The 17,984-nt window shown below is 37.9% G+C and overlaps 1 protein-coding gene across 9 annotated transcripts in view; it reads right to left on the reverse strand.

The window, feature by feature from the left end:
• Positions 1 to 10,036: 10,036 nt before the first annotated feature.
• PHF20L1 (PHD finger protein 20 like 1) overlaps positions 10,037 to 17,984 on the reverse strand; it is a 90,411-nt gene continuing 82,463 nt past the window's right edge. For 5 of the 9 annotated variants that reach the window (XM_049853594.1, XM_049853597.1, XM_049853595.1 and 2 more), the window contains 3 exons: positions 16,807 to 17,173; positions 15,406 to 15,571; positions 10,037 to 14,036 (listed from right to left, as the gene is read on the reverse strand). In XM_049853594.1, coding sequence (XP_049709551.1) covers positions 13,894 to 14,036; positions 15,406 to 15,571; positions 16,807 to 17,173 — 676 coding nt within the window. In that variant the 3' untranslated portion in view covers positions 10,037 to 13,893. The remainder of the gene's footprint in view (positions 14,037 to 15,405; positions 15,572 to 16,806; positions 17,174 to 17,984) is intronic. The other 4 variants (XM_049853598.1, XM_049853596.1, XM_049853600.1 and 1 more) reach the window with 3 other exon arrangements.

Below are 17,984 nucleotides of genomic sequence, written 5' to 3' on the forward strand. Positions count from 1 at the left end.
CTAAAACAGATGAGTCTTACAAAAAGTTAGAACAGAGTTGGAACAGGACCCCCATACCATGCTTTTCCTCACCCTGAAACGCTTGCACAATGCTTGCATGGCTGGCCCTGTGCTGATTCATGCTCGCTGGCCTGGGCCCTGGGAAGTGCAGTGGGGAATCGACACACGTAGGCCCACGCCAGGGCTCTCTGCTCCACTGGGTTTGGTGCTTTAGGGACTGTGGACTTAGCCACGACCAGGCCAAGACTCCCTGAATGAAGGGTTCTCTGGGGGAGTGAAGGGCAGCCATGAGCTCACTCCTCTTCAGACCACCCCTGGAGTGCGTCAGTGGTTAGTGAGAGCGCTCAGTGGGCCAGAACTTCCTTCAGAATCAACACATGGAGCTGGTCTGGGCTGAGCTTGCCCACATGCCCCAAAAGGAGAGGTGCTTCTCTTCACCCAAGCAACAGAGCAGTGAGCCAACCGAGAACTAAACCAAGGCACTGCCTCCTCACCCTGAAAACCTCCTTGTCAGAGTGACTCAGACATTTGCTGCTGCTCTTGCCTCAGCTCCACTGAACTCCGTGAGCATGCAGGGTCCACATCAACTCTAGAAGGCAGTACCCTGGCCCATCTTCATTCAAGCTTCTCCTATCTCGAGCCTCCACCATTTCCAGCAGGGCCTTCACCATGAGCCCTCCACCTTTCCTACTTTCCTTGGACCCAAATGCAGTCGCAAAACCTTCTCATTCATCTCCTTCAGTTCTTAAAACTAGCCTCTGTATTACAGGCACTAAAGGTCTAGATACCATGAAGGACAGTTCAAATACAGAGGAGGAAACTGCTTCAAAATGAACATGAGGCGACACTGTTTCTTATACTCACCAGCTATCACCCACCTCAGAACCCCTGATCAGACAAAAATGGGTCGGACTAAAAGGAGAAATATCCACAAATTCATATGGAAACGTCAACACCTCTCTCTCAACAATTGACAAAACCACTAGATAGACAATCAGCAAGGATACAGAAGAACCCAACACCATCAACCAACTGATCTAATCAACATTTATCGAACACTCCATGCAACAAGAGTAGAGTAGACATTATTTTCAAGAGCCCAGGGAAAATCTACTAAGGTCACATCCTGGGCCATAAAGCAAACCTCCATAAATTAAAAAGGACTGAAATTCAATAGAGTATGGTCTCTGACCACAATGGAATAAACTAGAAAATCAGTAACAGAAAGACAACTGGAAAATCTCCAAACCCTTAGAAACTAAGCAAGACAGCTTGGCAAAATAATAGATATATAGATCAATGGGAAAAGAATGCATAACATAAACTCATGTAATTATGGTCACTTGATTTTCAACAAAGGCATCTAGGTAATTTAATTAAAAAAAAACAAAACAGAGTCTTTTCAACAAATGGTGCTGGAGTAGTTGAATATCCATATGCCAAAAGAAAAAAAAAGTAATTGACTCATGCCATACAAAAAAATTAACTCCAAATTATCCTCCTATGAATATTTGTTTACAAGTCTTTGTATGGACACACGCTTTCATTCTTTATCCAGGACTGTGATAGATAGATCTTATGGTGGTGTGTTTTTTTTACTTTTTAAGAAAATACTAAAATTGTGCTATTTACATTTCCACTTGTAGTATGTAAGAGTTCCAGTTCCTCCTCATCCGTACCAATATTTGGTATGTTTTTTTTGTTTTTTAAGTCACATTGGGATTTTAATTTGCATTTCCCTCATCTCTAATGATGTCGAGTGTGCTTGTTGCGTTTTTGCTATCCATACATCTTCTTTGGTAAAGGGTATCTTCAAATCTTTTCCTCATTCTTTAAAAATTGGGTTGTCTTCTTATTATTGAATTTTGAGAGTTCTTTATATATTCTGGATACAAGTCCTATACCCGATATGTGATTTGCCAATATTGCCTCCCAATCTCTGGCCTGTCTTTACATTCTTATAATGGTGTCTTTTGAATAGCAGATGTTTTAATTTTGTTAAAGTCCAATGTATCTTACTTTTCTTTTATAGATCACACTTTTGATGTCATTTCTGAGAAATTTTTGCCTAACTTGTAGTCACAAAGATTTTCTCCTTTCTTCTAGAAGTTTCATGATTTTAGGTTTGACATTTAGGTCTACATTTGGTGTTAATTTTTTATAAGGTGTGAGGTATAGATTGAAGTTTGTTTACCTTTGCATATGAATACCCAATTGTTCCAGCACCATTTGTTTAAAATATTATCCTTTCTCCACTGCATTGTCTTGGCATTTTAGTTAAAAATCAATTGATCAGTTGCACAATATGCTGAACGTAATCAATGTCACTGAACTGTACATGTAAAAATTGTTGAACTGGCAAATGTTTTGTTATATATATCTTTACCACAATTAAAAAAAAAAAGATATTAAAAAAATCAGTTGACCATAAGTTTTTGGGTCTATTTATGAATTCCCTATTTGTACCATTGATCTACATCTCATTTTATAGCACTTCTATACCGTCTTCATTATGTACCATAGGCCTCAAAATCAGGAATAATCTGTCCTCCAACTTTGTTCTTCTTTAAGTTATGTCGGATGCTCTAGGTCCTTTACCTTTCTACATAAATTTTATAACCGGCTTGATTTTATTTAAAAAATTCTGCTAGGTAACAAAATTCTAACTCAAAAAGCAAGACCAGACTTGCTGGCCTGACAGACACTGGAGAAACCCTGAAGAACACGGCCCCCAGACACACTTTCAGCTCAGTGATGAGGCCACTCCTGAGGTTTATTTTACCCTTCAGCTAAAAATTGAACAGGCCCATGGAACAAAACAAGACTAAAGAGACACATCAGCCCTGGGGCAGGGACTGGAAGGCAGGAGGAAACAGGAAAGCTGGTAATAGGGAATCCAAGGTTGAGAAGGGAGAGTGTTGACATGTCGTGGGGTTGTTGACCAATGTCATACAACAATGTGTGTACCAACTGTTTGATGCAAAACTAGTTTGTTCTGTAAACTTTCATCTGAAGTACAATTAAAAAAAAATTCTGCTAGGATTTTAATTGGGATTGCATTATATTGATAGGTCAATTTGGGGAGAATTGACATTTTAAAAATATTAAGTTGTCCACTCCATGATCCTGGTAAATCTCTTCATTCATGTGTCTCTTTAACTTTTCTCAGCACTGTTTTCTGTGTACAGGTTCTATACATCTTTTTCAAATTTATGTCTAGATAGTTCACATTTTTTAACGCCATTGAAAATAGTATTTTTTTTTAATTCCCATTTCCTATTCTTCATTGCTAATATATAGAAATATTGGTTCTAGTAGCATTTTGGTAGATATCTTTGAATTTTCCGAGTATATAACATGCTATCTGCAAACGTTTCTTCTTCTTTTTCAATTTGTATGCCTTTTATCTCTTTTTCCCCCCTTATTGCACGCTACCATATTGCCCTGGCAGGACCTCCGGTACAATGCTGGATGTTGCTGTTGTTAGTTGCCGTCAAGTTGATTTCGACTCATGGTGACTCCATGTTACAGAGTTAGAACTGCTTTATAGGATTTTCTTGGCATTAATCTCATAGGAACGAAACTACCAGGCCTCTTCTTCTGCTGTACCACCGGGTGGGTTCCAATTGCCAACCTTTAGGTTATCAGTTGAATGCTGTTTGTGCCACGTAGGGATCTTACAACGGTGAATGGAAGTAGTGGTCATAGATATTTTTACCTTGTTCTTAATCTTAGGAAGGAAAGCATATTTTTATCATTAAGTATGATGTTAGGTGTAAGGTTTTGATAGACGCCCTTTATAAAGCTAGTAAATTAATTTCTTTTCCTCGTTTTCTGAGTTTTTAATCATGAATGAATGTTGAAATTTGTGAAAAGCTTTTTCTGCATTTATTGACATTTTCATACAATTTTTATTCTTTATTCTATTGATATGGTGTATTACATTAATTTTTAAACATTAAACCAACTTTTTTATTCCCAGGAAATATCCAACTTGATCATGACACATTATCCTTATTATATATTGCTGGATTTGGTTTGCTAGTATTTTGTTCAGGATTTTTGTGTCTATGCTCAGGAGAGATATTTACTGGTCTGTGGTCTCTTTCCTTGTGGTACCTTTTCCTAGTTTTCATATGAGGCCAAAGATGGTCTCAAAAAAAAAAAAAAAAAAATCTCTATTTTTCTGCTAGTGTTTTTGTAAAACTGAGATCATTTCTTCCTTAAATATTTAATAGAATTCACATTTAACCCTGGAGTTTTCTTTGTGGGAAGATTTTTAATTACAAATTTATTTTCTTTCATTCTTTTTGAATCAGTTTTGGTACTTTGTGTCTTTCAAGGGCTTCTTCCATTTCATCTAAGCTGTCAAAAGTATTGGCAGGTAAGACTTCCCCCTCTTTAACGTTTTTTTTTTTTCTTAATAGATATTATTTTTTAGAGCAGTCGTGGTTTACAGTAAAACTGTGCAAAAATTATAGACAGTCCCCAGATACACCCTAGGCTTGGTTTCCTAGTGCTGCCGGAACAAGAATCTCACAATAGGTGGCTTCAAAGAGCAGGCGTTTATTGTCTCACTGTTTTGGACTAGAAGTCTGAATTCAGAGCATTGGCTGACATCTTTCACTTAGAAATATGCGTTTAACTTTCCTCCATGTCTTTTTATAGTTTAATAGTCATTTCTTTTTATTGTTGAACATTACTCCACTGTGTGGATGTACCAAAGTTTGTTTATACATTCACCTACCGAGAGGCATCTTGGTTGTTTCCAGTTTTGGGCAATTTTGAATAAAGCTGATATCAACATTCATGTGCAGGTTTTAGGTAGAGATAAGTCTTCGACTCTTTTGGATGAGTATCTAGAAGCACAATTACTGGATCATATGGTAAACCTATGTTTAACTTCTTAAGAAACTGCCAGACTGTCTTCCTTTGTCGTTGTACCATTTTGTGTTCCCACCAGCAATGAATAAAAGTTCCTATTGCTCCAAGTCCTCACCAGCATTTGACATCAGTGCTTTGGATTTTAGTCATTCTAGAAGGTGTGTAGCGCTATCACATTTTAATTGGGCCACTATGAGTCGGAATTGACTTGATGGCAAAAGGTTTGGTTTTAATTTTAGTGGTATGTTGGAGCCCTGGTGGTACAGTGGTTCGAATCCACCAGCTGCTCCTTGGAAACCCTACGGGGCAGTTCAACTCTGTCCTATAGGGTCAATATGAGTCGGAATCGACTGGACAGCTACAGGTTTGGGTTTTTTTTGGGGGGGGGTAATGAGACGTTGAGTATCTTTTCATACGCTTATTTGCCACCTGTGTATCTTCTTTGCTTTCTTATTGAGTTTTAAGATTTGTGTATCTTGGACACAAGTCTTTTATCAAATAGGGTTTTGCAATTATTTTTTCCCCGGTCCATGCCTGTCTCCCACAGAAAGATACTGCGATAGAGCCTTTCACAGCACAGAAGTTACTAAATTTAATGAAGTCGACTTTTTTCTTTCATGGAGCATGCTTTCGGTGTTCTATCTGAAAATTCATTGCCAAACCCAAAGTCACTAAGATCTACCCTACTCCTTGTAAAAGTTGTCTCAATTTTAAAATGTTCCCTTTTCCGTTCCTGATGTTGGTAATTTGTGACCAGTCTACCTACGGGGGGTTTATCAATTGTCTTATTCTGTTTAAAGACTTGACTTTTTAAAATTGATGTTTCTCTATTATATATTTAATATTTCATTGGTTCAGCATGCATCTTTTCCTTCCACTTTTTTTTTTCCTCCAGGTTATGGTAGAATCTTAGATCATTGATTTACACCTTCCTTCTTTTTTAATATAAGCATTTAAAGCTATAAATTTCCTTAAATTAAGCTGTAGTCCACAAATTTTAACATGTGTTTACATTCTCAGTTAATTTAAAATATTTTCTAACTTTATTTGTAATTTTTTCCTTTGGCCCATGGGTTATTTAGAAATATGTTATTCAATTTCCGAACATTTGAGGTTTACCTCCCCCCCGCCCCCAAATCTTTCTGGTATTGCATTCCAGATAAATTCCACCGTGGCCAGAAAACAATTATTTTAAATAATTTATCTTTTTGAGTGTTCCAAAAGCAATTGACACAAATATGTATTCTTTTGTTGTTGGATGCAGTGTTCTATAAATGTCAACTAAGCCAAATCAGGCCATCGTTTTTGTTGAAGTTTTCTATATCCTTACTAATTTTTTGTCTGCTTATTCTATTAGTGCTGAAGAAAGATTGAAATTCTCAACTATAATTGTGGATTTTATTTCTTTATTCAGCAATGCTAGTGTTCGTTTTATGTATTTTAATACTCTAATAAGAAGCCTGTAAGTAACTGTCAAAATTGCAATTTAACATTTCCCCATGTATCTGTCTGTTTGTTGAACTGTGGGGGCTCGCGCGTTGCCGTGATGCTCAAAGATATGCCACCAGTATTCAAACATCAGCAGGGTCACCATAGTGGACAGGTTTCAGATGAGCTTGCAGACTAAGAAGGACCCAGCAGTCTACTTCTGAAAAAACTAGCCAGCGAAAACCTTATGAATAGCAGTGGAACATAGTCTGATATAGTGCTGGAAGATGAGCCCCCCAGGCTGGAAGGCACTCAAAATATGACTGGGGAAGAGCTGCCCCTCAAAGTTGAGTCAATCTTGATGATATGGATAGAGTCGAGCTTTCGGGACCTTCATTTGCTGATGTGGCACAACTCAAAATGAGGAGAAAACGGCTGCAAACATCCATTAATAATAGGACTGTGGAATATACAAAGTATGAATCCGGGAAAAATGGAAACTGTCAAAAATGAAATGGAACCCAGAAACATCGATATCCTAGGCATCAGTGAGCTGAAATGAACTGGTATTGGCCATTCTGAATCAGACAATCATACGGTCTACTGTGCTGGGACTGACAAGCTGAAGAAGAGTGGCGTCACATCCGTCATCAAAAAGAACATTTCAAGCTCTATCCTGAAGTACAACGTTGTCAGTGATAATATCCGTACACCTACAAGGAAGACCAGTTAATATGACTATTATTGAAATTTATGCACCAACCACTAAGGCCAAAGATGAAGAAATTGAATATTTTTACCAATTTCTGCAGTCTGAAACTGATCAAACATGCAGTCACAATGCACTGATAATCACTGGTGATTGGAATGGGAATGTCGGAAACAAAGAAGAGGGAACAGTGGTTAGAAAACATGGCCTTGGTGATAGAAACAATGCCAGGAAACAAGTGATAGAATTTTGCAAGACTAACAACTTCTTCATTGCGAATACCTTTTTTCACCAACACAAACGGTGACTATACACATGGATGTCACTGGATGGAATACACAGGCATCAAATCAACTACATCTATGGAAAGAGACGATGGAAAAGTTCAACATCATCAGTCAGAATAAGGCCAGGAGCCAACTGTGGAACAGATGATCAAATGCTCATGTGCAAGTTCAAGTTGAAGAAAATTAGAACAAGTTCAGAGAGCCAATGTATGACCCTGAGTGTATCCCACCTGAATTTAGAGACCATCTCAGGAACAGATTTGATGCACTGAACACTAATGACCGAAGACCAGGCAAGCTGTGGAATTACATCAAGGACATCATACATAAAGCAAGAGGTCATTAAAAAGACAGGAAAGAAATAAAAGACCTAAATGGATGTCAGAAGACACTCTGAAGCTTCCTGATGAACATAGAATAGCTAAAGCAAAAGGAAGAAATAGTGAAGAGAGATGAATAGAAGATTTCAAAGGGCAGGTCGAGAAGACAAAGTATTATAATGAAATGTGCAGACCTAAAGTCGGAAAACCAAAACGGAAGAACATGCTCGGCATTTCTCAAGCTCAAAGAACTGAAGAAAAATTCAAGCCTCGAGTTGCAATACTGAAGGATTCTATGGGGAAAATATCGAATGATGCAGGAAGCATCAAAAGAAAATAAAAGGAATACAGAGTCACTATACCAAGAATTGGTCAAAGTTCACCCACTTCAGGATGTAGCGTATCATCAGGAGCTGATGCTGTCAAAGGAAGAACAAGCTGTACTGCAGTCACTGTCAAGAAACAAGGCTTCAGGAATTGGCAGAATACCAATTGAGAGGTTTCCGCAAATGGATGGCAAGAAACTTGGAAGACAGCTACCTGGCCAACCGACCGGAAGAGATCCATATTTGTGCCCATTTCAAAGAAAGGTGATCCGAGAGGATGCGAAAATTATCGAGCAGTATCATTAATATCACACACAAGTAAAATTTTGCTGAAGATCATTCCACAGCAGCTGCACAGTGCACCGACAGGGGGCTGCCAGAAGTTCAAGCCCGATTCACGAGAGGACGTGGGACGAGGGATGTCATTGCTGATGTCAGAAGGGTCCTGGCTGAAAGCAGAGAATACCAGAAAGATGTCTACCTGTGTTTTATTGACTATGCAAGGGCATTCAACTGTGGGGATGATAACAAATTACGAATAACATTGCAAAGAATGGGAATTCTAGAACATTTAACTGTCCTGTGCTCATGACGAACCTGTACATAGACCAAGAGGCAGTCATTTGAACTGAAGGGGACACTGTGTGGTTTAAAGTCAGGAAAGGTGTGCGTCAGGGTTGTATCCTTTCACTATATTTATTCAATTTGTATGCTGAGCAAATAATCCAAGAAGCTGAACTACATGAAGAAGGGCAGGGCATTGAGATTTGAGGAAGATGCATTAACAACCTGTGTTATGCAGATGACACAAACTTGCTTGCTAAAAAAGGACTTGAAACAATTACTGATGAAGATCAAAGACCACAGCCTTCAGTATGGATTGCATCTCAACATTAAGAAAACAAAAATCTTCACAACTGGACCAATAAACAACATCATGATTAACAGAAGACTGAAGTTGTCAAGGATTTCATTTAACTTGGATCCACAATCAATGCCCACGGAAGCAGCAGTCAAGAAATCAAACGGCATATTGCATTGGGTAAGTCTGCTAAAAAAAGACCTCTCTAAAGTGTTAAGAAGCAAACATGCCACTTTAAGCCATGATGTTTTGAATTGCCTCATATGCATGTAAACCCTGGACAATAAGGAAGACTGAAGAACTGATCGTTTCGAATTATGGTGTTAGCGAAGAATATCGAATATACCATAGACTGACAGAAAAATGAACAAATCTGTCTTGGAAGAAGTGTAGCCAGAACGGTCCTTAGAAGCAAGGATGGTGAGACTTCATCTCACATACTTTGGACATGTTATCAGGAGGGAGCAGTCCCTGGAAAAGGAATCACACTTGGTAGAGGGTCAGGGGAAAAGAGGAAGACTTCCAATGAGATGGATTGACACAGTGGCTGCAATAACCGTTTCAAGCATTAACAACAACTGTGAGGGCGGTGCAGGACCAGGCAGTGTTTCATTCTGTTGTACACTGGGTCGCTATGAGTCAGAACTGACTCAAGAGCACTTAACAACAATTTAACATTTTGTAAGCAAAAGTATGAGAGGGTGATAGATAATGACTTGTTAAGTATAAAAGAAGATAAGAGTCTTTTGGGAAGTAAAATGAAAGGGCAAAAAAGGGAATATAAAAATATGTAGTTTACAAATGCCAAGGAAGTTTGTCCATATATTTTTAAAGTAGATGTTGATAAGTAGCAAAACTGTATTTAGTGTCTACTGCATACTTTTACGCATACTTATAATGACATTTCCTCCTCCCTTCCCTCAATTTTCCTCCATCGAAATTCTTTGACCTACCCAATAAACTAAGTATATCAACGTCTTTGTCTCAGGCTCTACTTTCAGGGGTACCCAAAGATAACAGGTAGCCATGGATTAGTTTTTAAACATTTCTTTAGACAGACCACAGTAAAAATCTGAAGACCACTGTTTTAGTTAACATACACCTTTCCCCAAAGTCCCTCCATCCAAAAGTCTTATGATCTTTCCCTTCCTTCGTCCCCTTAATTCCTTCTACTCTTTGATAGCATCTAAAAAAAAAAAAAAAATTTCATTGAAAACCACGTGTTTCCATCAGCCTGCAGAAAGTGATCTTTTTTTTTTGGTTAACTTTTTATAGAAAGTGATCTTAACACGATGAATTCCATATCCAGCCCGTCACAGAACTTAATGGCTGGCACACAGACAGCCCTCAATATGTCTACTAAATTCAACTTTCAATTTAATAAATTATTAATAAGAGCTTCTAGGTACTTTGCTTCATTTAATTCTCAAAACAAGGTTCTAAGTTAGGCAGTTGGGAAGTTCATGCCTGTTCCACCATACCTAATTATTATTCACTGATCAGTTCCCACAAGAGGCCTTCTTAAAGGACTGCTTCTGTTAGGAAGAGAAATTGAAGCTTGAAGGACTGATTGCTTTTATAGAGACACAACAAACAACAGAGGATTTTCCAGAAGAAGGACACAATATGAAGGCAAGAGACGGAAACCAGCACAGTCTCTGCAACAGTGAGACTGCATGTAAATGAACTGAAGACTGGATTAGGTAAATTTACAAAGATTCAGATCACAGACTCGCTTTCAAGTAGGAGTCACTGGAAGTTTCAGAGCAAAATACAGGCGTAACAATAGTTGAAGGGCACATGCTATAAAGAATATGAGATCCAATAGGCATAGAGTTTGCATCCTGAACCTGCCACTTACTAGGTGTCTTACGAAGGTCAAGTTTCTAAATGTCTCAACATCGTACAGAACCTGGCACACTGCAAGCACTCGTTAAATGCTAATGTCCTAGTATGGCAGTGACGATTTTGATGGACTAGGAGGAAGTTTTTTTTTAGGAGGAAGACAAGGTAGAATTAGAGTCTCATGGCCTTACTTCATGAAAAGTGATGGACTACCCAATGGGATTGAGAAAACGGAAGAAGACATCATCCACTTTGAGGAGTTATCTCATCCAGTGATGAAATGGATATGACTCAAGTGTTTCGAGGCTGGGTTCTCAAGGTGATGTTACTGTAAGAGCAGTGAAGCAGGCAGGAGGTGCAGTGTTTTGGAGGGAAAATGGTGTGCTTCAGTTCGAACTTGTGAAATATGAACATATGAGAGGAAGTAAGTCAACGGAAATATAATCAGTGTTATGGCAAGGGGTTTCATCTAAAATTGAGAATGAGCGAGTTACTTTAAAGAAAAAGTGCGTTACTCTTAAGTTTGAAAATAAGTCAGTAAACCCACAAACAAGTGTGAGGAAGTACAAGTAAGAGGGCTCCCTGCACACCAATGCTCAGTCTATTCTGTCTTGTGGCAAATGAAACAAAAACACTGATTTTTCAAGAACCACCCTATCTAGTTTATTGCTCATATTTAAATACACATATACTTGAATTTTCTAAGTAAGACTAACTAAAAAAAAAGTCAGCTCTCTTGAAATGTCTCACTATGGACTGGGCTTACTTATCAGAAACCAAACCACTCTCTTAAAGAGGGAAAAGCTCAACTTACTAGCTGCTGGAAGGCTTCCATCAATTGTCAATACACTATATTAAGCGGGTATGTGCGTACAACTAACTTGGTATGGATTTACTTTAAAAACTACATTAAAAATTCACACTTCCAATTCATACATATATAAGCAGAGAAAAACTCTTAGTGATTAATAGAACTGGCAGTTTGCTGTTTGCTAACACAAAGTGATATAATTTTCAGACTGCAAGAACAATTACACACGTGGTCGTCGGGACTGAGGAGATGAGCATTACTGGGTACAAAGGGTCCTCTGTGTATGTGACAGAAGTCTTAGTCAGCAGCACTACCGGTAAGTTAAGGATGCTATTTGCTTCATTTCTGAGAAAAGGAGATATAAATTCAATGTTTACAATTTAGCCACAGTAGGGAAAACATTAGAACCATTATTTTTAAACACAAAAGAAAGATATTAAGTTTGAAATGCAGACATTAGCAAATTTACTTCACACATGGAATAAAGGCACTATTTCTTTTTCCTTTAATACACAAATTTAAGCAACTACCCCCACAGTATCACTCCTTTCAAAGCTTTTCATTTATCCTTAGGATGTTACCACAAAGTTAACGCATCACAAGCAAATACACACGACTGGATTTCACGTCTGTTTATCTTTGGCACGTTTGTCAAGGTGGAGAAGCTCGAAAGGCAATGAAAGTTTGTAACAGCTGTCTCATACATTCTCTGAATCATCTTCATATCAAAATATAAGGCTGCAAAAAGGCAAGATGAAATTTTGGGATGTGTGGAATAGTTTTAATAAAGAGTTTTACATACAGTACGTTACATATAGAACAGTGTGTTTGCAAATTTAAATAATATCTGAATGTACAGTGGCATGTATTCTTACCAAAGATAAATTCAAGTTTACTGTCTATCAGTTCTAAAATGCATTTATACAGATTGCAAGAACTGAGAAACAGAACGAGGCATAAAATATTCAAGTGTTATATGTCATCAAATAGCCTCCTCTGAACAGTCTTTTTTCCCCCATTTAAAAAAATTTCAAAACCTGTACATACATTTTTTAATTTTTTAAAAACGGTCTGTTAAAAGGTGACATTTCATGTTAACCACCAATTCTCATAGTCTATAGTAATAAAACTAGATATGTGTAGATATAAATATGTGCGGGTTATGTACATACGTACGTTGAGTGTTTAGAACAAGCATACATACACACTTACGCGGACCTGCGTACGGAGCACTGGGGGCACACGACCCACGTGAACACTGGCAGACGTTCGGACCTAGGTTCAAAATCCAGCAAGAGCTAACACAGCAACTTAGTTGCCTTTGGTTTCAGAAATTTCTCCATTTGTGACCAAAGCTAAAGGTTTTGAGTGTGCGTGTATCTTTTAAAAATAAAATTCATCTTCACAAAAGAAGCTTTTCCAGTATTCCACTACTAGCAGTTAAAACTCCACAGCCACCAATTATTTTGATATTCGTGTCCCTCCTCAGCCCAGCTGAGGCTGTTTATATTTTTCTGAAGGCAAACACCAAGCATACTCAGGATTAAGCTGTACGCTGAAGCCTGAATACCGCAATTCAACTATATGTATACATAATAGTATATATGTGACACATCCGCTTTTGATGAACTGGTGGTATCATGTAAGACTGGGGCGAGAGAGCTCCCACAAGATTTAAAATTCCCTTCCCAGCAGTATCATCATCCTTTGGCACATCTGAGCCTTCTAGAAGCCATTTTGTTTTTAATGAGCTTAATGCCTGCAGTAAGTTCCAATCATCGGGTGATTGTTGTTTAAATGTATTCATAATGAAGTAAGACTTCCACAAGTGCCTGCCCCAGGAGTGAGGCCTCTGCTGTCAGTTTTCTGATTAAGGACGTTCATCACCTAAGACACAGCACATGATCCTATAAAAGTTTAAATACCCTAACCTCCTGTGCAGTGGGATCAGTTGCAGAGAAGACTTCTTATAGCAACCTTGCAGAACTCTCCAGATTTTAAATTTCCTCTACGATTTTGTTTTTGGCCAAATGCTGATTTATAAATGAGAAATCTTTCTACTAGGAACTATATAAATACACCAGTATTTCTTTCTACAGATATCTCAGGCTTCATATAAGCGACTATTCAAAAACCGTGCCAATTCAATTCTCTCAGTCCAGATCATATTCCAGCTCATTGATCCTTGGCATCTAGCACAGCACCATTTGCAGCTTTGCTCATGGAATTTTTGTTTTATATTCACTGTCTTGATAAAGTTGTTCTTCATTTTCCTTTCCAAGGTGTCATCCTATTGATGTCACAAAATCAGTAAATGACCAGACATTACTAAGCTTTTGAATGATCCACCCAGCAGTCATGTGGATAATCAAAATGATTGGACAGGAGAGCCACGTTCTTTTCATTAAGTTTTCACTGTCGTCATACCGAGCACAGAGTCGCTATTTGTTGTACTTTGCCCATGTCGATTAGAAGCTGTTTTATGTGGCGTTTAAGTTGCGGCAGTCTTGCAAGAGGGTCTGGGGGCTCCAACTCCCCTGTGAAGTCAAGCCAGCTCTCCAGAACTAAAGGAGAGAAGAGAACAAACACACTTAAACGAGAACCAGAAGAACAGTCACAAAATGACAGACTCAGAAGGCTGGGAAGGTGGTGGACGTAAGACTTCACCTCCCTGTCTTTAGAGGCCAGCAGGCTCCAGCCATTTTCGAGAGAGTGAGCACCCTTTACACCCTGTTGTGGGAACCCCGCTCTGTTAGACAGTCTTTCCCTTTATATAGATAAGCTAACTTTATTTTGACGGTCTCTCTACTCTGGAATGGAAAATACAGTTCTCTGTGCCTGCTCAAGCTTTCTATTAATTTAGACTTAAATCATCTCTACTTTGCCAAATGATACTTAGCAACTTTATTTTTTAATCCAGAAGATCTTTTTAACAAAGGAAAGGAAGCAGCAATTTCTGTCACTTTCAGTTCCACTATTTTATCATTACTCATGAAAAACATGCAAGCATATTAAAATTCATGAAGAATGCAATTAATCACGTGCTACAGGTTTATTAATGCTTCCTTCCGAAATCCACCCTAATATCCACCCTAATAATAGCAGACAGTCAGGCTGCATTTCTCTTCTTCAAAAATCTACTCAAAACTTAAACTAGCTCTATGGTTAGCTTATACTCAAACGGGTGACGCTTCTGACATGGGTTTCCATTTCCTCTCTTCTCTTGTCTCTATCTATCAGGGGCAAAATGCAGCTGGAGCTCTAACTTAGTGAAGCAGAGAGGCACCACCTGCTTCCACAAAGAATTAAAAAAACAGAGAGAAAGAGAATACAGTCTGAGACTAGGAGGAAAAAAGGAGTCAGAAAGCACAGGAAGAAGACTTCATTAGGAAACAGGTAATCTAAGTTACTCAATTTTCTCAACTGCAGAATGGGGATATCTTTTCATGTCTTTGTTTCAGGGCTTCTGTGTGATGAAAAAATTAAAAAATATAAAAGAAAACCATTTGAAAAAATTGATGCAAACATAAGGTCTATCTGCTTAAACTTGTAGGAGTTTTTCCATTAATTTCACTTAAGTAACTGACCAAAGTGCAAACACATATTCAAAATACTTTTTCCCCCATATTTTGAATAGGCTTAAAGTCCTTCTGCTGATTTCCAAAGAAAGAACAGTTCAATAAAACTAACAAAGTGTTCAACAAATAAAACACCTAACAAAAAAGACCTGAGCTAATACCCAGTCATGCTGTCGTGAGACCATGACACTGCAGACCCCAGGAGCCAACTGTGTTAAAGGCAATGTAAAGGGGCAATGAGGGTCCATCAGTACGGACTGCATCTGTACTTCTCATCCCGTAATTTAAAATAACTTCTCCATGCCAACACTAAGCACGCTACAATCATTGTATTTTTAGTTCTTTCTTAAATTACCATCAACTTCTTTTTCTATTAGGTCCATCCTGCTGGTAACTTCATTCTGCACATTTTCTATGTGTGTGAGGAGATTGAGCTGCCACTGAAGATGGGAGTCTCCTGGGTCTTCAGTGCCCTTTTTATCATTATAAACAAATACCGTGTTCCCTTCAGCTGGATTCTTCTCCAAAGGACCATTGGAAAAAACATAAAGAGTTCGATGAAATGCAATGTCATAAAGGGAAAGCTATATTAGAAACCTCTCCACCCACAATGATCGGGGAAAGCCACTCTGATGCCTAGAGTAATTTTAAAGGAAGTACTGCTGGTTCCTATTGGTGCCTCATCAAATTATATCTGATGGCCCTAAAGAGCCACATGTCTACTGTGTCTCCCCACCATGCCTAGACTGAGTAGGAGGCATTCAACACAAAGTGCTAAATAAATGAAGTCACTAAGGGTGCTCTGTAATCAGATTGCTCAGCTAGTTCTGACTGAGTCTCAACATAGATGGAGTCTGGGCAAAGCGATGATAGAAAAATCAAGACAACTGGCGATGACCAGTGTAAAGTCTACCTGTAGGATGGAACGGTTGAGTATGCTATAGGTAAATCAACGAGGTGAAGAAGAAAAACTAAAAATCTTTTAAAATCTTCAAAAGTGCAAACTGCTTAGCACAAACACAAAATCTGAACTTGCATTTGTCAGAGAATTAATTTCCTAAGAGGGATATTAATTTGACAAAGTAATTTGTTGCAAATTTCATGAAATATAAACTCCCCAAATTCAGTGAAGTATATTTATTTATAGTGATTACTTGATAAAGAGGCCAGAAAAATAAAGTACTAATTTTCAAGTGGCACTGCTAATTGAGAATCAATAAAAAACGAAGGCTCAGCATCTGTGAGACAATCCAAGTGAATAGAAAATAAGCTTCTAAATATTCAATGTACATTGAGCTGTGAGAATTCCGCTTACTGCATTAATGGGATTGATACGCATTTATAAATATTGATAAAATAAAAATATAAATAGAGTGCCATCTTTTATCTAAAACACATAAACAAATTATGTCAGAATGAAAAATGTGCTCTCATTTCCTTACACATAGAAACTTTTGCTTGGAATAAAATGTGACTCACTTTTTTTTGAGGCATCTAAGAATGCTTATAAAATTGGAATTTTTATTAGGACAAAAGTTTATTAAATTACTACAGCTCTGAGATAGATAATTAAATGTTCAAATGGTTAGTGTATTCTTGTATACCCCAAAAAAAAAAAAAAAAAGGCTTTCCTCCACGGGTACCTGAGAACATGGGAACACAAAAAACCTGGGAATTTAGTATGTTTTACTGTATAAAACTTTCTTTTGTTATTCTATTCTATTTTTCCAAGCAAAGATAAATGAACCAGTTTTACCTTTTCTGGCATTCCATCTTCCTTTACTGAGAATCGTACACGGTTTTTATCTCCCATGTGAAATTCCTGTTCTTCTTCAAAACTACTGACATCATCATCATCTGAGCTCCTGGGATCTGCGACAGGCTTGCAGTCAGGGCCAAAACTCTGGGGCTTCTGGTAGCTGTGCTCACTCGTTATGTAAGTTCCTTCCATTTTCGGGGGCAGACGAGGTGGTTCTTTATGGTTCTGAACATGCTGCGCCTTTTCTTCTAGATTAACCATGCCTTGCACTGTCACTTTTTTCTCTACCCCAGCAATTACTTGATCCGGGTCTTTTCGCTTCCCAGAACAAGCCCAGAGATGAAGGTCAGGATGTTGTTTATTCCTGAAAACAACGTTAGTGAAACAGCAGCTCAGAATAAAAATCCAGTAGCAAGTTCAATACCATAATACAATCTAGAACGTAACTTTATACACAGCTGGCTCTTGATTATTCCTGACTTTACACCTATGCTGACGGTACCTGATTCTGACTGGCTTCCCACTGACTCTCTACTGAGGACCTGGACTGCCCACAAGGCAGCCGGGTTAGGAAGAAGTCAGGGACTCAACATAAAAGCAAAGATATTCTATAGCTTAACTCACCCCAGTATTTCATCTGAAATGAGAATTCTCACCATTTGAAAGATAGAAAAGCAACAATGAAATTAATTTGCTTGATAGTTCATATCATCATTTGATATCTGTACTTTTTTTTTTTTGCTTCATTGTAGTTTTTAAAATTTCAAGATGTGAAGGACTGCTATGAGCATATTTTAAAACCTTTTTTCAACCACAAAGTGATACTTATTCATGACAAAAATTCAGACTATAAACGTGTACAAACCAAAAGCTCACTCAAGGGTAATCGTGAAAAACTGATGTATAATCTTCCAGACTTTTTCTATGCACATAAAATTATTTTTAAAATAGGTAAGCACACATTTTTTTTTTTTTTCTTTTTACACATATGAACGTTTCAAACACCTTCTGGCATGTAGTAGGCTTTCAGTAACAGTAGATAAGGTTAATTACTATTACTACTAGAAGTATTAACATAAAAAATCACAACATAGGAGGCAATAATGGTCCAGTTAAAACTCTTAGCAAAATTATGAATGCAGAGAAACTCATACAGATACCAGGTGTAAATGAAA

The sequence above is a fragment of the Elephas maximus genome, chromosome 15 (assembly GCF_024166365.1).
Source record: "Elephas maximus indicus isolate mEleMax1 chromosome 15, mEleMax1 primary haplotype, whole genome shotgun sequence".
Lineage (NCBI taxonomy): Eukaryota > Metazoa > Chordata > Mammalia > Proboscidea > Elephantidae > Elephas > Elephas maximus.